Below are 22806 nucleotides of genomic sequence, written 5' to 3'. Positions count from 1 at the left end.
CTAGAGAGATTCCTTTGGAATATCATATCACTTTCTTCAGAGTTAAAGACCTTGTCTATCACACACTCCCATAGTGCCCCAAACAGACCCAGCAAGGCTCTTAGCACAGCCTCCTGTTTCAACCAACAGGCTAGTTGGGGAAAGAGAGACAGGCAGCCATAACACATTCTGTATTAGCTTTCCGTATTCCAGCTTGCAGCACAGTAAGCATGCGTGGTTCCTCCTTTATGTGGGACAATACGCACACAGAGGGTCAGTGAACACAGTGTGCCCATTTTCCTTGAGGTTATGCCCTGAGAGTGACTCAAATTCCAAAGTCACGGAAAATTATGTGAACATACGCAGATATTGGTGCTTACATGCCAAGGTGATAGTCATCTTAGATTGATCTGATTTGTCACCCACTGAGAAATGGATCATATCTTCAATAAGATGTATTTCTGGCCATTCACTTTGAAATTTTCCTTGCAGAACTTCATCTATTTTCTGCTTACATAGAGCCAAATGACAAATCAACTTGGGCCCTAATTTGGAAGGGTAAGAAATTCTCTCAAGCTTGAATAAAGTGTGGAATTTAAGTGGAGAGGAAAGATGCATGCGCATTGGGTTGGTCAACAGAAAACAGTCTTCTGTTTCTTCACCACTGATGGATGGAGCTACTGAAACAGCAGAAGAAAGAGGAAAGCACTAAGGAATATTTAAAGACCATAATAATGGTGTGAGAAAGTACAAAACATAAGTGTCTTGAAGTGGAAGATGCTGATTCAAAGGATGCTTCATAAACATAGTATACAGAACATATTTTGTCAAGTTACTTTATACCTAGGAAGTCTGTGACAGAATTTAATATAACATTAGCTATAAAAAAATCCATGAAAACAGCAAGCTTCTGTTATATAAAAAGATACACATCATAAAATCCATTGGGTTAAAATAAGTGTATTCAGACAAGGATTCAGACCAAAAAAGCACCCCCTGAAGTCAGAATTATCTTGAGATTTTGTTTAAGATATAATTAGTATTTAATAATCATGGGAGACTAACTTCCCAGATATAGACTGCAGGACAAGTGCTAGTAATAATAATGGGGCTCAGATTTTCCTGGATGCGATAGCTGATGGATTCCTTCACCAAGTAGTTGCTGAACCAACAAGAGGGGATGCCATTTTAGATTTGGTTTTGGTGAGTAGTGAAGACCTCATAGAAGAGCTGGTTTTAGGGGACAACCTTGGTTTGAGTGATCATGAGCTAATTCAGTTCAAACTAAATGGAAGGATAAACAGAAATAGATCTGTGACTAGGGTTTTTTATTTCAAAAGGGCTAACTTGAAAAAAAATAAGGAAATTAGTTAGGGAAGTGGATTGGACTGAAAAACTTGTGGCTCTAAAGGTGGAGGAGGCCTGGAATTACTTCAAGTCAAAGTTGCAGAAACTATCAGAAGCCTGCATCCCAAGAAAGGTGAAAAAATTCATAGACAGGAGGTGTAGACCAAGCTGGATGAGCAAGCATCTCAGAGAGGTGATTAGAAAAAGCAGAAAGCCTACAAGGAGTGGAAGATGGGAGGGATCAGCAAGGAAAGTTACCTTATTGAGGTCAGAACATGTAGGGATAAAGTGAGAAAGGCCAAAAGCCATGTAGAGTTGGACCTTGCAAAGGGAATTAAAACCGATGGTAAAAGGTTCTATAGTCATATAAATAAGAAGAAAACAAAGAAAGAAGAAGTGGGACCACTAAACACTGAGGAAGGAGTGGAGGTTAAGGATAATCTAGGCATGGCCCAATATCTAAACAAATACTTTGCCTCAGTCTTTAATGAGGCTAATGAGGAGCTTAGGGATAATGGTAGGATGACAAATGGAATGAGGATAGATATTACCACATCCGAGGTAGAAGCCAAACTCGAACAGCTTAATGGGACTAAATCGGGGGGGAGGGGCAGATAATCTTCACCCAAGACTATTAAAGGAACTGGCACATGAAATTGCAAGCCCATTAGCAAGAATTTTTAATGAATCTGTAAACTCAGGTGTTGTGCCATATGACTGGAGAATTGCTAACATAGTTCCTATTTTTAAGAAAGGGGGGGAAAAAAGTGATCCGAGTAACTACAGTCCTGTTAGTTGGACATCTGTAGGATGCAAAGTCTTGGAAAAATTTTTGAAGGAGAAAGTAGTTAAGGACATTGAGGTGAATGGTAATTGGGACAAAATATAACATGGTTTTACAAAAGGTAGGTTGTGCCAAACCAACCTGATCCCCTTCTTTGAGACGGTAACAGATTTTTTAGACAAAGGAAACGCAGTGGATCTAATTTAGCTCAATTTCAGTAGGGCATGAGATACGGTCCCACATGGGGAATTATTAGTTAAATTGGAAAAGATGGGGATCAATATGAAAACTGAAAGGTGGATAAGGAACTGGTTGAAGGGGAGAATACAATGGGTCGTACTGAAAGGTGAACTGTCAGGCTGGAGAAAGGTTACTGGTGGATTTCCTCAGTGATCAGTTTTGGGACCAATCTTATTTAATATATTTTTTTACTGACCTTGGCACAAAAAGTGGGAGTGTGCTAATAAAGTTTGTGGATGACATAAAGCTAGGAGGTTTGCCAATACAGAGAAGGACCGGGATATCATACAGGAAGATCTGGATGACCTTGTAAACTAGAGTGATAGTAATAGGATGAAATTTAATAGTGAAAATTGCAATGTCATGCATTTAGGGATTAATAACAAGAATTTTTGTTATAAGCTGGGGACTCATCAGTTGGAAGTAACAGAGGAGGAGGACGGACCTCGGTGTATTGGTTGATCACAGGATAACTATGAGCCACCAATGTGATATGGCCGTGAAAAAAGCTAATGCGGTCTTGGGATGCATCAGGCAAGGTATTTCCAGTAGAGATAAGGAAGTGTTAGTACCATTATACAAGGCACTGGTGAGACCTCATCTGTAATACTGTGTGTAGTTCTGGACTCCCATGTTTAAGAAGGATGAATTCAAACTGTAACAGGTACAGAGAAGGGCTACTAGGATGATCCAAGGAATGGAAAACCTATCTTAGGAAAGGAGACTCAAAGAGCTTGGCTTGTTTAGCCTAACCAAAATAAGGCTGAGGGGAGACATGATTGCTCTCTATAAATATATCAGAGGGATAAACACCAGGGAGGGAGAGAAACTATTTAAGCTCAGTACCAATGTGGACAGTAGAACAAATGGATATAAACTGGCCATCAGGAAGTTTAGACTTGAAATTAGACTAAGGTTTCTAACCATCAGAGGAGCGTGGTTCTGGAACAGCCTTCCAAGGGGAGCAGTGGGGGCAAAAGACATATCTGGCTTCAAGACTAAGCTTGATAAGTTTATGGAGGGGATGGTATGATGGGATAGCCTAATTTTGGCAATTAATTGATCTTTGACTATTAGCAGTAAATATGGCCTGTGATGGGATGTTAGATGGGGTGGGATCTGTTTTACTACAGAGAATTCTTTCCTGGGTTTTCTGACTAGTGAGTCTTGTCCACATGCTCAGGGTTTAGCTAATCGCCATATTTGGGGTGGGGAAGGAATTTTCCTCCAGGGCAGATTGTCAGAGGCCCTGGGGGTTTTTCGCCTTCCTCTGCAGCGTGGAGCATGGGTCACTTGCTAGAGGATTCTCTGCACCTTGAAGTCTTTAAATCATGATTTGAAGACTTCAATGGCTCAGGCATAGGTTAGGGGTTTATTACAGGAGTGAGTAGATGAGATTCTGTGGCCTGCATTGGGCAGGAGGTCAGAGTAGACTATCATAATGGTCCCTTCTGACCTTAAAGTCTATGACTCTATATGATCGACAGGTGAGGCTTAGGACAATGTCAAAGTCAATATGAAAGTAGGCTTCTTTTGGAAAGAAACCACACATCAAATTTCACACACAAAGGTTCTTTTAGGGATTTTCAATGATGGTGCATGGAGTTACATTCAAAAATCTACACTTCTAGCCAAAGTAATGGCTCAAACAGAGTATTAATTTTCAAGAGAAAACAAATCAATAGAAGCAATCTTTTCTAAAGGATTTTTGTAAACCATTTAAAGAACATAGAAAAATCATTATAGCTGCTAATAAACTTTCAGATGTAGAGCAGAAAGAAACATTTTGTGCAAAGTGAATTCTGAGCCAATTGCTACTTGGTTGTGCAAAATAAAAAAAAGTCCAAAGTAAAACACTTTTCCTCCTAATCCTGGATACTTTCATCACCAAAACAGATAATTTCATACTGCTATAAAAAGCTACCAAGAAATAAACAAGCCAGGGACTAAGCAAAAACCAGAAGTTCACCTATCTTTATATAATGTAGATTCTCTCCACTAAATTCCCATGAAGCACTTTGAAAATTTATCATACAAGATTTCTTCCACTGATGCAAGCAGGAATAACTCTATTTGCATTACTAGAAACTACAGATATAAACGCTCCTGCATGATAATGGGACAATCAACCATTTAGTAACAGACTTACAGACTACAAAGAAACAAAAAGCACATTATCAGACTTCTTTCTTTTCTGCCCCCCCCCCCCTAAAATGTCTATTAACCATACTAAACCAAGATACTGAAGTTGAACACAAACTGATTTTGAATACAGAGTAAGACACTGTCATTTATAGGCTTCATTATATGGGTAGTAATATAATGGAATAACCCCCCCCCACACACACACACACAATTTCTCGATCTTCACCATTATTATTGCTTCAATAAAAAGGATAAAACAAGGGTGTTTCATTTAACAAGAATCAACTGCAGAAGCAATTAAATGACTGCTAAGTATGTGGGTCATTAAACAAACTAGGTCTCTAATGTATTACTATATACACCGTACCTTCAGCAATTCACACACTATTTGCAGCTGCAAGAAGTTTCAGTACGGGTCATTTGCTTTTAGTAATCATTTCACCCTGTAAGCATATTGTATTTATCTACTGGAAAAAACCAGATCCTTTGAAATAAAGGCTTACTTACAAGGGAAGTAATTTGTGTTATTTCTTTTAAGTATGGTTGTTAAAACAAGTAAAATACTGGTATTACAAGATAACATGCACATAATACTTTCAAAATGTAACAATGGACACTTCAAATTGAGCAAAGTTCCAGGTTGCAAATTACAGAACAAAAACTATTAAGTTCTCACTCAAATTACATAATTTTTCCCTTCCAGAATTTAGACATACCAAGAAGTTTGTTAATTACATGATAGTTACAAGAGAAAGAAAAACAAGTCCAAATTAGCAACTTATATATTTCTTCCTCTAGTTTACAAAAACAGATAAAGCTTTTGGGGGAAAAAATGCAGAAAGCTGAGTTAGGTACAATAGTAGAAGCTATTTCGTTCACTAATACATAACTTTGTAAAATCAAATTCCTGTTTGATATATCTATTCTCCATAAAAAGAACAGGAGTACTTGTGGCACCTTAGAGACTAACAAATTTATTAGAGCATAAGCTTTCGTGGGCTACAGCCCACTTCTTGAAAGCTTATGCTCTAATAAATTTGTTAGTCTCTAAGGTGCCACAAGTACTCCTGTTCTTTTTGAGGATACAGACTAACACGGCTGCTACCCTGAAACCTATTCTCCATGATACTCTTGCATACTCATTTCAATGCAGAAATATCTACACACACACACACACACACACACACACACACACACACACACACACACACACACAAAAAAAGGGGGCTTCAAGATAAGGCAGCTTTAACTTTTGCAAATAGCAGTTATGAATGGTGTGGAGAAAGTGAATAAAGAAGCATTATTTACTTTTTCACATAGCACAAGAACCAGGGCTCACCCAATGAAATTAATAGACAGCAGGTTAAAAACAAACGTAAGGAAGTACTTTTTCCACACAGTGCACAGCCAGCCTGTGGAGGGCATGTTGTGAAGGCCAAAAGTATAACTGGGTTAAAAAAATAATAAGCTAAAGTTCATGGAGGATAGGTCTATCAATGGCTATTAGCCAAGATGGTCAGGGACGCAACCTCATGCTCTGGGTGTTCCTAAACCTTTGCGTTCATTCCCTCTGAAGCATCTAGCATCAGCCACTGCCAGAAGACAGGATATTTGGGTAGAGGGACCACTGGTCTGAACTAGTATGGCCATAATTTTCTTACATTTCCTTAGGGTTAGTTCCTTCTGTTGCCTCTGAAAAATCTAGTACTCTCAAATTACAAGTCTCAGATATTTTCAAGCATTCCAGTCTTGTAGCATTGGTCACAATTAAAACGCCATTTAAAACCTTGGTACTTTCAAGCTCAATTTGTATAAACAAAACTATCAGTTAAGGTTTCAGAGAGTTGCACATTTTTCTGCTTTAGCCTTCAGTGCAGTCAGTCGAAGCAAATACTCACCAGCAACTACACACCACACCACAGAAACACCAACCCAGGAACCTATCCCTGTAGCAAACCTCGTTGCCTACTCTGTCCCCATATCTACTCTGGCAACAGCATCAGAGGACCCAACCACATCAGCCACACCATCAGGGGCTCATTCACCTGCACATCCACTAATGTCATATATGCCATCATGTGCCAGCAATGCCCCTCTGCCATGTACATTGGCCAAACCGGACAGTCCCTCCGCAAAAGAATAAATGGACACAAATCGGACATCAGGAATGGTAACATACACAAGCCAGTAAGTGAACACTTCAATCTCCCTGGTCATTCTATCACAGATTTAAAAGTCACTGTCATTGAACAAAAAAACTTCAGAAACAGACTTCAAAGAGAAACAGCAGAACTAAAATTCATTTGCAAATTCAACACCATTAATCTGGGCTTGAATAGGGATTGGGAGTGGCTGGCTCACTACAGAAGCAGCTTTTCCTCTCCTGGAATTGACACCTCCTCATCTATTATTGGGAGTGGACTACATCCACCCTGATTGAATTGGCCTTGTCAACACTGGTTCGCCACTTGTGAAGTAACTCCCTGCTCTCCATGTGTCTGTATATAATGCCTGCATCTGTAGCTTTCACTCTATGCATCCGAAGAAGTGAGGTTTTTTACTCACGAAAGCTTATGCCCAAATAAATCTGTTAGTCTTTAAGGTGCCACCAGACTCTTTGTTGTTTGAGTATAGGAGCAGCAGCGAAAGTCACTCCAAAGCTGTTAACTCGCTCACAGACCAGTCACTTGAAACTACTGCTGCTGAAACCATCCCGGCACAGTGGCTGCTCTTATGTTTCTATTCCTGGTCCATCTGAATGCTGTTTGTTAGTTTTGAATTTGTTTGTTCTCAGATTTTAAGTCACCATTCCATAGTAGTTATGGAAGCTCACAGTTTAAAAGGGACTTAGAACTAGAAGGAAGAACTCATTGATTTGGCTTGGCTGATCAAAGCATATGGTATCATCTCTGAGCACTATTGTGATAATGTCAAGGAATGCAAGTTAAAATTCAGTTCATTATTTTATTGTGACAAAGTGTGCATAGTTCTAAGCATTGCTATGACAACACTGGGCACACTGACAATAACAGAGCAGCAAGGCACAAAATCTTCTTAAAGATAGAGTCCTACTGAAGCAAACTTGAAATATGAACATTTATACAAAAAACAATGCATTGTCTAGCATGATCTTACACTCTACTGGAACAGAAGGTATTTGTCTTTTAAAAAGCAGTTTCTTCTCTGTGGATGAACATCAGTGTGTTGCCACGCAAATATTTGTGATATCCCAATTTGTGGATTATGACTTAATTGCTGAAGAAAACAAGGTGGTAAGTGTTCTGTTAATTTCAAAGTCTAAAACAAGTTTATTACTTTTGCTAATTAGCAAACTTAGGCTCTGATCCTGTGATTGATTTTGCAGGCAGACTTCTGCTCTCAAGTGGAGCAGAAGTGCAGGGAGTCAACATGCAATGATCTACTGGCAGGAATGAATACGGAAGTGATGGAAAACATCTATTATGTGAATGTGTTGACAGTTTGAGTCTGATATATTGCATTGAATAATTCCCCCCTCCTCACCCATGCAACCACCATCTTTAAACGTGAGCAAGATTCCAAGGCATCTCTCTTTGTGCTGGAAAGAATTATGTTGCAAATGATCTTATGTTAAAAATAAAAACTCATAGTTAATGATTCAGTGCTAATATTCTAGATGTGTTCATACTTACAAGATGTAATAAAAAACTATAACGGGGGGGGACTGAAGGCTACATCGCAGGTAAACTATCATCCCTATTTAAAATCAAACTAAAACAGTTAAGGTCTGGGACTGGACTGCTTTGGAAACACCCTTCCACACTTTAAACTCTTATTTTCATTTGAAGAGTGTAATTCCCAAACCACTACACGGCAGTCATATCCAATGTGAGTAAATTCACTCCAGAACCGGATCCCAGCAAGAGGCCAGTGCTAATAAGCACCCCTCCTTCCCAAAGAGGAAGTCCTTACTACTCTTTATTCCTAAAACTCAGCAGTCAACAGCTTTAAGTGAAAACTGCTTCCCTTTCAAGCCAGGGAAGAATCAGTTGATTCTCTCAGTAACTGGCAAAGGGGCTTTAATAAAATGTTAGGTGGTTGTTCTATGACACAAATGCAGTTTTCTTAGCTAAGATTAGATGTATGTTCTCATTCAGAGCCAAATTTCTATTTGTACTTTGATTCTAGTAGAAATGGAGCGGTTAATGAATATCAATGTCTTATTGATAGCTAATCTGAGATAAATTTAAGATACATCTAATGGTAGAATTCAAAACCTCTGATTTTCTTTGTAATTAATTACACGTTCATAAAATGTCATTTAAACTACAGTGTTTTCATAAGAAATGAGATTAAAATACAAGAAGATAAAAATAGGCCAGTCACAAGTCAAAGGTAAACTCATGTCTTCTGCCGTACAATTATTATTAGAATTTGATTTTTTTAAAGTGCTGACTACAGTTCTCCAGGATCACCCCCATATATACATAGAAACTTCATGAAATAAACTATCCTGCATTGGAAGAAAATGTTTTTTTTCCCTTCTGGTACTTTTTTTTATTATTATTAAATATGAGTTGGAAAATAAATTCTCTCCAGTGAGCAAAATCTCATGACACAATAGTAGGTTAAATGAAATAATGCAAAAATATGTATGAAACCTCTCTGTTTCTCCACCATCCTCCCTCTAGACATACAAAACCTGAATGAAGCAAAAGTTTGATTATGCCCCACAATGGAAAGAAACTCCTCTCGACGGGAAATGTTTTTTGAGTGCTCCTTGCTGATTTATGTAAGCTACTGCTGCCACAATACTGGTTCTGACAAAGACTTGACAATAAAAGGATTATCTCCCATGGTGCAGAGGGCGTACCTCTCTTGTGCTCAATGGCATACATCAGAGACAACTCCACACAAACACCTGTTGCCATCTTATGGTTTATACAGGCTGCCCAAGCCAAGATACTGGAATCTGTTGTCAACTACACATGAATTGGAACCACCTGGAGCATATTTTGTTAGATGCTCTCTCTTTTCATCTTTTGGTGGATCTTATTTCTCCTCTAGTTCAAATAACTACACTCCTAAATTCAAAAAAATCTGCTAGTGGCTCCTCAGGTGTAGCTAAGACCAAGTCACAATCAGTTCCAGGAGTGAGCAGAAGAGGTTCTTGCATCTCAATCTGCTGAACGATTCTTTCCAGGGATGGAAACGCTTGTTGAATCTGACTAGTTCCTGCTCCCACAAAAGCAGACTGCTGAAACAAGATGACCATGTTCCGATGAACCAAAACTCTATACAAGGTATGACAAGTTGTGGCATTACGCCGCATATTCTTTATGGAAATTGCCATATCCATATCATAAGTATAACATATATTTTATGAAAGATGGGTCTTGTAAGGTATCATTGGAAAGGTTATGATTTACTGAATATGATTATCCAATTTGTCTGCATGAATCATTTCTGTATCTAAAATTAGGAATATTGACTATGTAACAATTACAACTGGGCCATCAGCCTTGATGGTCCATTAGGAAGAAACAATAAGACTTTGAAGATACTCATCCCTCTCCTTCCTAGGAGGGACCTTGTGGTGACACGACTAGGTCATGCGGTCATGTTACTTGGTAATAAAACACCACCATCTTGGACTTCTAGTACTTTTCCACTAAAAGGAGGAGGAGGTCAAGACTGGGAAACAAAAGATTCCCACCTTGTGTAAATCTTATTTAAGGCTGGGGAATAAGCTGATCTAGGTTCACTCTTCACTGTCTCCCCAGCCAGCGTGACTGCTGGAAACACTAAGGAACAAGGACAAAGGGAAAGGGGGAGGAGTACTGAACCCAGGCTGGAAAAGGGATCTGGTCTGTGAATAAAATACCTGAGAATTTAAGCTGCAAGAAAGGTAGCTAACTTCAAGAATTTCTGCAACTGGCCCAAAAGGAACATTTAGGGTGAGAAATTACTTCTTGAAGCCAGTCTCTTCAAGATCTTAAGCTTAGTATGCATGTTTTGTTTTATTTGTTTAGTAATCTGCTTTGTTCTGTTTGCTATCCCTTTTAATCAGTTACAATCTGCCTTTTTACAGTTAATAAACTTATTTCTTGTTTATAACATAACCCAGTTTGTGCAATTCATATCTGGGAGGGGCAAGAAGCTGTGCATCTCTCTCTCCACATTGAGGGAGAGGGCAAATTTTTATGAGCTTGTGCTGTGAAGACTTTTCTATACAGCACAAGACATTATTATTTTGGGTTTACTACCCAAAGGGTGTGTGTACTTGAGTCCTGGGCAATTTCCTAGCTGAATCTTCCCAGAGAGAGCTGCTTGCAGACTGTGTGTGATTCTACAGCTGGTGCATGTCTACCTGTGTGTGTGCGCTGCCAGAGGCCGGAGAGCCCGATTCAGCAAAACAGGGAGATGGAGCCCAGGCTAGTGGAGCAGGAGGCTCAATGAAACCGCAATAAGTCAGGTGGCATCCCGGCCCAGGGTGGGGTGGGGGGGGTCCAACCCGTCACACAAATAATCCTCCCCCTGCCCCCAGGAGAATTACTGCCACTACTACATCAGGGTTTACAGGAAGATCCTTGGGCAGTAATCAAAAGCATTGAAAGGATCAAGTACTAGAAGTAGGGCTGAACCACCTGAAATGCAGGAATCAAGATTTGTAGATATGCATCTGTCTTGCAGATTAATTCCAGAGAGTCTTCAGGGGATAGTCCTAGAAGAGATTAATACATGGTTTCCATCCTGAACTTCTGACATCCTACAAACTGGTTCAGCCACTTTACTTCCAGTCTTGTGCCTACTAAGTTTTTGGAAACTATTAATAGCTTTAAATACCCACCCGCCCTGGAACTCAGGACTAGTTGGGACATTCGAAATAGCTCTAATCACATGGTTTGTGAAAAAGTGTCCAGGCAATTTCCAAACATTAAAAACTCCTTAAAGATGATAATCTATTATTTCACTGCCTGAAAAATCTTCTGCTCAATGTCTAAGCTAAAAGGTACCACACTATCATTGCCAAAACACTTGTAAAGAACATCCAGGAAACCTAGCAGAGTGTCATTTATTAAGAGGCATGATTGCTGACCAAAAATACTCAGTTGCTTCATGATGACTCTTAGGGGAGCTGGAATTGCTTTATATTATCTGAGATCCCCCTCCCCCCCCAGTTCCATGCATGCCCTCCAAATATACATAGCCTAAGCATTAGGGCTCAACAGGGTTGCAGATAGTTCAAAATTCCTACAGTCTCCTCAATCATCTGCGTGCAGGTATCTTTGGAAGAGACATTGGCTTTTAATGGAATGGATGACCATGTTTTCATGGGCTACATCTTCATTTGAGCTGAGAGGTGCGATTCCCAGCTTGCGCAGACATACCCACTCTAGCTCTGCTAGAGCCAGCATCTAAAAATAGCAGTGTGGCTGGGGTAGCACCAGCAACAGCTCAGGCTAGCTGCTCAAGTAACATAGGCAGGTCCCCTGGGTATGTATGTACTCTAGTGGCTAGTCCAACCTGCTGCCCATGCTACCCCAGCCATACTGCTATTTTTAGCATGCTAGCTCGAGAAGAGCTAGCGTGGGTATGTCTACATGAGCTGGGAATCATACCTCCCAATTCAAATGCAGACATACTTCAGTGGGGTCAACCAAAAGGGAGGTTAAGCAAGCATGCTGCATTTCTCTAAATTTAAAATGCTCATTCATTGGCCTAAGGACTTTTTCACATCCACAGTCACCCAAAAAGCATTAATTCTCAGAAGAGGCTTTGCCTTGGGCTGCATGTATGCCTGAGACCATGCTGGCCCATAGAAGTTCTTTGATTTATCACCAGAAGCTACTGTTGTGCTTGACGCAGTGGGTATCCCACAATAAACAAAAGGAAATAGGCCCATATTGTATCCCTGAAGCTAGTACACTCATGGTCCTTGAGAAATATCCTTGGGGAAAGCATCCGTCTCATTTCTGCTTATTCTAAGAGAAATTAGGAAAAACTGGAGAAAGTTTTTTTAAACAACTGCCCTGAATAGTGACAGTTTCCTTGTGCTACTTTTTTTCAAGGAGCCTGAAGGAGAACGAGGAGGAGACATGGTCTAAGTGACTAGAGGTAGACAAAACGTCGAGCGGGGAAGGAGGAGAAAGAGCAAGATGTGTGGGGTCATAGCAAACTGATTGTATATTATTTCTAAGAACACTTACAATAAACTTTCATCTATGCTCCCTGCTGCAAGCAGTAGCCTACCTTGGAACTCTAGCACAGGGAGCATTTCACTAGGGATTTGCCCCTGGAGGTTGTCTCCAGGTTTCCACCAAAGGGAGGATTCCTGGATATCATCCAAAACATATACATGTAAACGCCCTTGGTCTGCAGCCAGATCCTTAAGATCACACCGTATTAGACAACACTTAAGGGAGATAATAAACTGAGTGCCCTTGAATTGTTGCATTTAAATGTATCATATAGCAAATTGGGAAGGCATCTAAACTGCTGGATGCAGGAAGCGTTGCTCAACACTGTTAATGCTCCTGCAACCTGTGTGTTCCTTTCCCCCACCTCTTGTCTGTCTGTTCTCTTTCAATTATCAATTTTGGGAAAGGGTGGGTGGGTTCTCAGCAATTTCTGAACATCTCAAATTGCTCCCAAAATCACTAGTCACACTTTTGAAAATCTTGGGACTTTCACTTCAGTGGGATCAGAACTGGGCCCAATGAACAGAAAAGGGAGGAATGAAGATTCCCATTTCTTTTGTAACTTTATTTTTGATTACATGGCTTTTTATTTTAATAAAGCACTGGTGCTTTACACATTTTACAGCTAGACTGTAAATTTAAAAGTAATCCTCAATTTATTTTTAAGTAGTGTATAGTTACCCAGTTCCGAAAGATGTGAAGAATCTATATTTTGGTTCCCCAAGAGATACTTTGAAGTTTTCTTTCCAGTTCAGTGGCACACAGCTAGAACTCTAACTTACAGATAGAGCAGGTGCAATGCATCTCTTAGTGTATTATACTGAATTTTGACTTCATAATTTTAACTGAAAAAATGTATCACATGATATGTAAAAACTGCTAATAAACAATACATAATTCTACCAAGCACTATAAAATATACATTTTATCTTAAATATAATGGATTAGCTCATTAGGCTTATACTTTGTAGTCAGCTTGGGAATGTGCACTACACAAGACAGTGAAAATTCATATTCAGAAGCAGATGGAGAGAAAAGCTGAGCTAAGCAGAGAGAGACTTAATTGCAAATTATATGCAAGTAGTGAGAACAGAGGTGTGTGTGTGTGTGTGTGTGTGTGTGTGTGTCTGTCTCTCTCTCTCTCTCTCTCCCCCAAAAGGAACCCAAAACTTGGAGGTGCAGGTTATGGCAGGGAAGAGAACTTTGTGTGTCATTCATCCATCCAGTGACTGCTTGATGAACAAACACACCAGCATTCATGCATAGCTTGCCAATAACTCCACAATGTTGTACATGATGTAAAATTTTATGGCTGATTTTCATGCCAAGAGCAGCATGCCTATTTTTTTCCCTTTGTTAAATTAAAAGAATATCAACAGAAGATTTAAGAAGGAGACAAGCAAGTAATTCAATTTACTGAAGCACACTTCTAATTCAGACTCATTAACCAAACTCATGGTGCACAGGTAAAGGATGAGTGAGATAAGATTGGATTTCTGTGAAGTTTTGAATCTAAGTTGTCAGCTGATGTACTTTTATTCAAATGGTGGCAACAAGGCAAAGATCTTCTGGCTACGAACAGCACCCTAATCAAAGAGGCACTGGCAGGCATTGCACTCCACCCACAGAAAGAATGATACAGTCATCTTTTCTTATGCTCTTTTCCCAAGCATGACCCATTTATTTCATGTTACAGCAAGATTTTAGTTTTAGCTAATGATTTGACTGATATGATTCAACAGTTAATGTGAACGACTTAAAGCAGATATTTAAAGAGAATGGGAAAGAAGCTGTGGCATAATCCCATATATTTCTCACATCCAATGTTTCTCTGTTTGTTAATCACAGGTTAAAATAAAAGTCCCTTATCTCAATAGTTAGAAGTCAAAGAAACCTCAAAGGAAATAAGAGTTTATTGTTCAGGCAAGGATTCCCAATTTGCAAAACTAATATTAAAATATAATAAAACTGTCTCCTGTGGAAGAGAAGTCACAACCAATTTTTTAAATAGTTCAGTCATGCTGCACTTTATAAGGCTTGAGAGAATAAGAAGTAAACTAAAGTCAATTTCCCATTAAATTGCTTACAGGATCACATTTTATCTTTTAAATTACAAGGTAATGGCTCTTTTTTCCTGAATTGCTTTAACAACCACAATCCCATTATTACCAAATATGAGAGACAATATCCATTTCCTAAGGGCCTTTACCAAAGACAGCACTTGTTAAAAAGCCAAATAATAAGCACCAGGAAAGAAAAGACAGTTGGAAATGTCACAATAAGGACTGTTGCTTGTTACCTTCTAGGTGATCCATCCTCATGTGGCTGAATAATCACCACCTTTACTGTCACCGACGTGCGTAAAAGGTCAATCATTTGTTCATGAGTCAAGGTTGCCACAGCCACTTTACAGATCTCAACTAGACGGCTCCCTTGCCTTAGGCCGGCCTTCCATGCAAAACCAAATGGCTCCACATCTGCTACTATTCCTTCGAAGTTAACGTGGAATCCAAGCTGGCCCAACCCATTCCTCCGTAGGGTCATTTCCGTTGTTTCACATCCTCTGGTGACTATCTAAAGGAGTATCAGATTGTTATGCTACTGTCTTTATAGGATGATTTCTTTAGAAACATGAAAGGATCTATTTTCTGACACGATAAAGCTATATTTGGTTTCATGTGCAATACTCTTAATATACTAATGGGTGACTAAAAATCATTTTGTCATTTATGGTTGACTACAGGTTTCTGCATAGAGCAAAATACATGAAGATCTTCAGAGTCCTAAAATTTGACTTCCCTGGAACAACCAGTTGTCCTGTGTCAAATTCTTATTTCTTTCCAATGCAAAGACATTTATATCTTACTGAATACTTAGCAGCAGTCTTAGTTTCAAAACACAAGGCAAGCAAAATGCAAACCTGTCAATTACTTCATTCTTTGTTAGCCGATTGACTGCAGTTGTGTAGTGGATTTTTTTCTTCGGGAAAATAACAACCTTGAAATTTAAGATGAGTCTAATCAAGTGAAAATTTTCAGTTCCAACAGATTCTCATCCCCCAACAGTAAGTAACAAAATAAGATAATGTATTTCTTTTGCTCCAGCAATCAGATTCTGATCTATGATATCCATGCCATTGCCATCTCCAGATGTAGGCTTTGCTACAAATGGGAGAAGACTGATTATTTCATTGGGAACTGAGAGAAGAGAACTGATATCTTTCATACTTAATTGGAAGTTATTCTGGCATTATATGGAATAATCAAGTAAACTGAAATTTTAGCTTTTACTACAGGGATTTCTTTGTTCATACTACATAAAATTGAACAGTTTCACAAATGGTAAAGCAATCCAGGGACAATTCAATACGTTTGTGCAATACGTTAGTGCACTAATCTTCGAAGATTGAAGGTCAAATTCTGGCTTAGGTCATAACACAGGGTACAGGACTGGAAGGAACCTCCTGGATCATCAAGTCCTGTCCCCTGCTATCACAAGCAACCTTGTCATAGTCCCATTCATAAATTTATTAAGCTCCATCTTAAAACTTGAGTTGTTTGCCCAAACTTCTCCTATTGGAAGGCTGTTCCAGAACCTTACTCTTCCGATAGTTAGAAACCTTCTAAACTCCAACCTTCTTTTAGTTTCTAGTCATAAGTTAAAATTAGTGTTGTATATATATTTTACCTTTTGTTAATTGCTTTAATTCAAGGATCTCAAAGTGCTTTACAGACAAAGAATTAAATCTCACAACATTCCTATAAGAGAAATAACTATTTGAAAGAGGGAAAAGCTGGGACACAGATCATATGATTTGCCCAAGGTTACACAGTAAGCATGTGCCAGAGCCAGGGAAGGAAGCCAGTAATTCCAGCTCCTCTTACTCTCACTCTAACCACCGAATGACTGATTGTAAAAGCTTTGAGGAACTTTGCATAACTTGTGCCTGTACTGTAACTAGCTCAAAGCCACTACTGTTACCTTCTTACAAAGTTTTAAAGGTGCTAGACATGTTGTTTTTACAAAATGCTGTCAGTACAACAATAAGCTCTGCAACCTAGTAGGAAGGCTAAAAGTGAAACTCAACACCTTAGAGTAGGACATTTTTTAAAATTCTTATGTCATCCATTTATCCTTAGAGGGCCAGCCCCCACTCCAGTGCAACATCCTAGCATGTTCTGATTACATACTCATGGCACAAGTATGGGAGGCCCACTGGAGAACTGAGATGATATTCAGAATAGTAAAATGTGCCTCTTCCTTTGGGTTCCACAATACAAACTTTTGCCCAAATTTCCTGTCCCAGTGTGACTACCAACATGTACTATGCTATTTATATTGCATCAAACAGGAAGCTTGCTGGAGAATGAAGCCACGTTTATGTGTGTTCAGATGTCTACTTCATATTGCCCAGTTTTGCAGTTTTAAAAATATTTTATCATATTTGAAATATCAAATATTGAATACTGAAAAGCCACAAAAACAGTAAAAACAGCACTTTTCTCAACTCTCCATAAGCCAGTAATGCCAGCCTCCATCTCCCATTTGAGATATTGTCAAACAAGCTCCTTTGGGCTTTCTCCTATGCTGCCCCTTCATGTTTGGGAGGAGCTCTCTAAACATCCACAAAGTTACTTCATATCTTGCTTCAAATCCCTTCTTAAGACGCTCCTTAGCCATGATACCTACAAGAAAAACTTGCCTGAGACCACTGCCCAGTACTATCATTATTTCCTGGTACTCCTCCATTTATCTCTAACCATCTGGTGTCTTATGTTATACTTTGATTTTAAGCTCCATTTTGTTTGGTATCTGTACAGTGCTTAGCATAGCTGACTTCTGTTTCATGACTAGGGCTGGTAGGTACTATGGTACTACAAATAAAAATAATAAACTTATTAGCCTTCTGGGCTCACTGCAAAGCCTACTATTTCCCAAGGCTTTTGGCAAAGGAGGAGAATGATAGCTGATTGGAAGGGGTTTATTAGATGGTGGATATTTATCTAATAACATAAAAATGGCCATACTGGGTCAGACCAAAGGTCCATCCAGCTCAGTATCCGGTCTAGCGACAGTGACCAATGCCAGGTGTCCCAGAGGGAGTGAACGTAACAGGTAATGATCAAGTGATCTCTCTTCTGCCATCCATCCACCCTCTGACAAACAGAGGCTAGGGACACCATTCCTTAGCCATCCTGGCTAAAAGCCATTAATGGACTTAACCTCCATGAATTCTATTCATAGAAGTCTGAAAAATTAGTTATAAAATGATAGACATGATGGACATCTTATGCCTCAATCATACAGTGAACTCCACATAGATGGACTCCTGACCTTCAGCAGTGCTCTCTGATCAGGTATGGGGGTCTGATCGTCCACTAGATCTATGCAGACAGAGTCTCATGTTATGTAGATGTTAATGTATGTAATGGTCACCTTTAAACAGCATGAGCCCCTATTGAGATTTTCATAAATCAAATAACTAGCTAAAGGTAAAGGGTGCCTGGGTGCTTAGAACATTCTCCGTTAAAAGCCAACATTTACCACCTGTGTGAATGTTTCAGGGGAAAGGACTCCAGCATTCGAAAATTCAGGTTTCAAATTAACTTTTAAAGAGAAATATTCATACAATTTAAAAAAGGGGGGTGGAGGAAGAGGCGAGAAAGAAAAGGGAGCTTTTAAAAACAAAAAGGTTACTCAACATAGTGACTAATCCTTCACAAATAGCATCAAATTTGAGAGGTCTGGGGTGAAAGAGAGGAAGGGCACAATTCAATAGAACATCAACATGAAGTACTTGAGGGTTATTCAATGTACCTTGCTGATAACTGTTTAAGGACGTTGCATTTAACACTGAATTTCATCTGCCATTTTGTTGCCATCACCCAGTGAGATCCCTTTGCAGTCAGCTTTGGACTTAACTGTTTTGAGTAATTTTGTATCATCTTTCAAAGGAGCAGCAGTGTTAGTCTGTATCCGCAAAAAGAACAGGAGTACTTGTGGCATCTTAGAGACTAACAAATGTATTTGAGCATAAGCTTTCGTGGGCTACAGCCCACTTCATCGGATGCCTATGCGATGAAGTGGGCTGTAGCCCACAAAAGCTTATGCTCAAATACATTTGTTAGTCTCTAAGGTGCCACAAGTACTCCTGGTTTTTTTTTGTATCATATGTAAATTTTGCCACCTCACTGTTTACCCCCTTTCCCACATCATTTACGAATATGTTGAACAGCTCTGGTCTCAGTACAGAAACCTGGGGACACCACCATTTACTTCTCTCCATTCTGAAAATGGACCATTTATTCCTACCCTTTGTTTCCTACCTTTTAACTGGAGGGCCTGGCAATGCTTTCAGGATCATCTAATGATCCTTAATTTAATTTAATGACAAGCCTTTTGTTATCTTAATCACCCTGCCTCTGTTTATAAACAAACTCCCTGTCCCAAGGGCGGAAGCTGTTAGCAGCACAGAACTCACATTCCACACTCAAGCTCCCTCTGGGGCAAGGGCGTGCCCTGTGAGCAGACCTCAGGTACAAAACTATGGCTCCTGGGTGCTGAGCAGCCCGTATTTCTTTCCATGGGTGCTTGAGCCCCGGAGCACCCACAGAGTCAGTGCCCATGTTGTGGTTGCAAACTAAAAGTTCCTAGTATCAGGGGGTAGCCGTGTAGTCTGAATCTGTAAAAAGTGACAGAGTCCTGTGGCACCTTATAGACTAACAGACGTATTGGAGCATAAGCTTTTGTGGGTGAATACCCACTTAGTCGGATGCATCCGATGAAGTGAGTATTCACCCACGAAAGCTCATGCTCCAATACATCTGTTAGTCTATAAGGTGCCACAGGACTCTGTCACTTTTTAAAAGTTCCTAGTTTACATCCTCTTCAAAGGCTTAGTTTGAGCCCACAGAGTCCACACAAGAGAATTACAGCACAACACATTGTTATGCATTGCTATTCGCACCCCTGAACACTGAATCGTGGGGCAGTGTAAACAGATCCTAAGTTGCTAACTGAGGCTTCAGGCCAATAGATTTATTTAGCCGAGAATATGGTTATTACCTCAAAAAAGGAGCAGTCTCAAGTTAAATGTAAATAATGTTGTACTGTAACAGATGGTTAGATTTGAGTGAAATACAAGGCCATTCAAATCAAACTGAGTGAAGTCTGTTGTAATGATTAATGTCTCAAAGACAGTTTTCACAGATAACCATTTCAACTAATGCTATTAAAAAAAACTAAATGTTTTTATACATCATATATAATGAAGATCTGTCTGCAGAGACTCAGTAGATATCTTTCCAGTTTGCCAAACCTGCTATTATTTCATATATGTTTTAAGATTCAAGAATAAATGAAGACAGTGCAGATTACTAGAATGGGACTACAAAAACCTGGGTTCTATTCCCAGCTTTGCTACTCGCCTGTTGGGTAACCGTGGGCTAGTCATTTCCCCTCTGTACCTCAGTTTCCCCATCTGTAAAATGGGGATAATGATACCACTCTCCTTTGTAAAGTGCTTTGCAACCTACTGAGGAAAAGCATTATGCAAGAGCTAGGTAGTAGTATTAAAATAAAAAACACTAAACAATTTGTGTTACAATATGCAGTGATGGGATAAGAAACTAACATTCATTAACCTTATTTTCAGCACAACTTTGAGCCAATTTATAACTGTCCAATTAGTGATAATTTTACAACAGTAACATGATAATTAGAGAACATTTTTTCTAAATTTCAGAAGGAAAATATTTGTATAAGGAAAATGACAATATCTGAAGAACTTAACAATGAGGTAAATACAATGCAAGTGACAATAATATGAACTTACAAATATTAACCCACTGAAAAGTAATATTTGTAATATTACAAATATTCACCTGTACTGGAAGAAAGACTCCATCACACAGGGTAGGTATTAGTGCTGCACAGGGCTGAGATTAAGCATCCTCAGTCTTGAAAGTTTAGGGTAGCTCAGCACCTTGCAGCATCAGGTCTTTATTTTACACAACAGTTTAATCCTGGCCACTTCATAGCTTGTACTTCAGCTCTACTAATCTCCAAAAAATAGATCTAGTGATTGTTTTCCAGTAGAAGCCTCAATCCAATATAAAAAAGGCCTAATGCCACTAACCTCATTTAATTTAAGGGGTAAGGTCAAAGTCAAACTGGAACGAGAGCAGTGATACCTCAATGCTTTATACCCTGCAGCCTGTATCAGTCCATTAGTACACATTTGTAATAGCTATAAGTTAAATAATTTAAGATGTTGAGCTCATAGAATGCCTGAGCTCCACCTGTCTTGACTGAGATTGCACCAGCTCTGATAAAAAGCAACAGAAGGTCCTGTGGCACCTTTGAGACTAACAGAAGTACTGGGAGCATAAGCTTTCGTGGGTAAAAACCTCACTTCTTCAGATGCAAGATGCAGCTCTGATAGTTCATGTTAACTGATCTAACTGCCTTCATTTTCTTCCAGCTCATCCATGCAAAATAAGCAGTATATTCCATGCTTTATTTAGAGGATTTTCACTGTTCAGGTAGAAATCACATTCAAAAGGGTATTCTTTATTTTTATTTATTTATTTTTTTTTAATTAAGGTATTTTTATTGAGGGGTGTACTGTGACCACTCGGCCACAGGGCTGGAAACCAAAAATTAAAGTTTTAATCCTGGCTTTAAAACTAAAACCCTATGTAGCCTTGGACAAGCCAATTTAATTAACTGCATCAGATTAGTCACCCATAAAAGCAGGATGATAATATGGATCTATTCCACATGGTGTTGTGAGGAATAATGTTTGTAAAGCTCTTTGAAGTTGGAAAGTGCAATATCAGTTTAAATATAGGAAAATTTGAGTTCTTTCCCAAAGAATGATAGACATGAATAATTCTGAATAAAAGCTTTGGTAGATCAATTTAAAAATGTGACTTACCTCTAGTCTTTGAACAACTTCTCTGATGTCATCAGAACAATTATCAATTGCAGACAGAAGAATGCATTCTCCTCTTTCATAAAAGATTTTGATACTCATTAATCCTGATGTCCATCCAATAACATCTCTGCAGGAGCAGTTAAACACAACATTTTTGGACTCCTTTTCAATCAACATGATAAATTCATTGGAAATTCCAAGGAGACATTCAATGTCTGCAGACTGGCCAAAGTCCCGTGCTATCACATTCCACATAATTGCTCCAACACTAAATAAATGAGCATCCTTTCTTGGTTTCACTTTCTCCTTTTTCTTTGCACCTAGAGTAATAAAACTGAACTTCACTGAAGTATCCACTGTAGCTGTAGTAACAAAATTTTCTGCCAGATCTTTCAAGTATTCTTGTCGTGTCCTGGTGGCCATGGCTCGGAATTTTTCTGACTTGTGTGCTGCATTTTCAGCATTAATAACTTTGGCTAAAAGGAAGTCCCTAAAGACTGCTGATTTTGGGAAAGTTACGCCTTTGGGGATTGGTGGACCAAACGGAGGTACATCTTTTGATCTTGAAACTCCAACACTAGAAATAAAGGAATGAAATGGATAACTGCACCAGCAGAACCTCATTACAGGACTATGACCTATATAACCCATTGACACAGGTGAGTTTCAATGTACAAATTGAGAAAGATGAAATTTTAGAAATTAGGAAGCTGTGTATCTGAAACATACAGGAAACCGATTACCATATATTTGCACACATCTACAGATCAAACAAAATGGGTATAAACAAAATTGACTGGACAGTCTTATAAAACAAAGCCATTTACTATTTTAATTATATGAATTAATAAAAGTCACAAAGTCCAGGATTTACCAAGCTGCAGCATTTCAAGAAGGACTGTTTATAAAGTGTCTGTTTCTTCTTCTTTTCAATGGGATAAATACAAAATGCTTCCTAGGGGTGTATTGTTATTTAGACAGATCCCTAATTTAAAGGAGCTTTAAAGTTGAATTTTCTTAAGGCAAATATATCTTATTTACTTTTCCACTCAGTTGGCTCCATCTCTTACAAACTGAACCAACTCCCCCCCAACTCCTGTTACACCCATATCATCCCATTGACTTTGATAAGGTAGTACAGATAGAATTGAGGGCAGAATTTGATATACAGGGTATATCTGGCACATTTGTCC

General features: G+C 39.0%; 1 protein-coding gene across 11 annotated transcripts in view; it reads right to left on the bottom strand.

The window, feature by feature from the left end:
- The window catches only part of SIPA1L2 (signal induced proliferation associated 1 like 2), a 244219-nt gene that overhangs the window by 64982 nt on the left and 156431 nt on the right, over positions 1-22806 (bottom strand). For all 11 annotated transcript variants that reach the window (XM_054023000.1, XM_054022992.1, XM_054022991.1 and 8 more), the window contains 2 exons: positions 21614-22190; positions 14975-15249 (listed from right to left, as the gene is read on the bottom strand). In XM_054023000.1, the coding sequence (XP_053878975.1) occupies positions 14975-15249; positions 21614-22190 (852 nt within the window). The remainder of the gene's footprint in view (positions 1-14974; positions 15250-21613; positions 22191-22806) is intronic.

This window comes from Malaclemys terrapin, chromosome 3, assembly GCF_027887155.1.
Source record: "Malaclemys terrapin pileata isolate rMalTer1 chromosome 3, rMalTer1.hap1, whole genome shotgun sequence".
Taxonomy (NCBI): Eukaryota; Metazoa; Chordata; order Testudines; family Emydidae; genus Malaclemys; species Malaclemys terrapin.
This window is presented reverse-complemented; position numbering and strand designations above follow the sequence as displayed.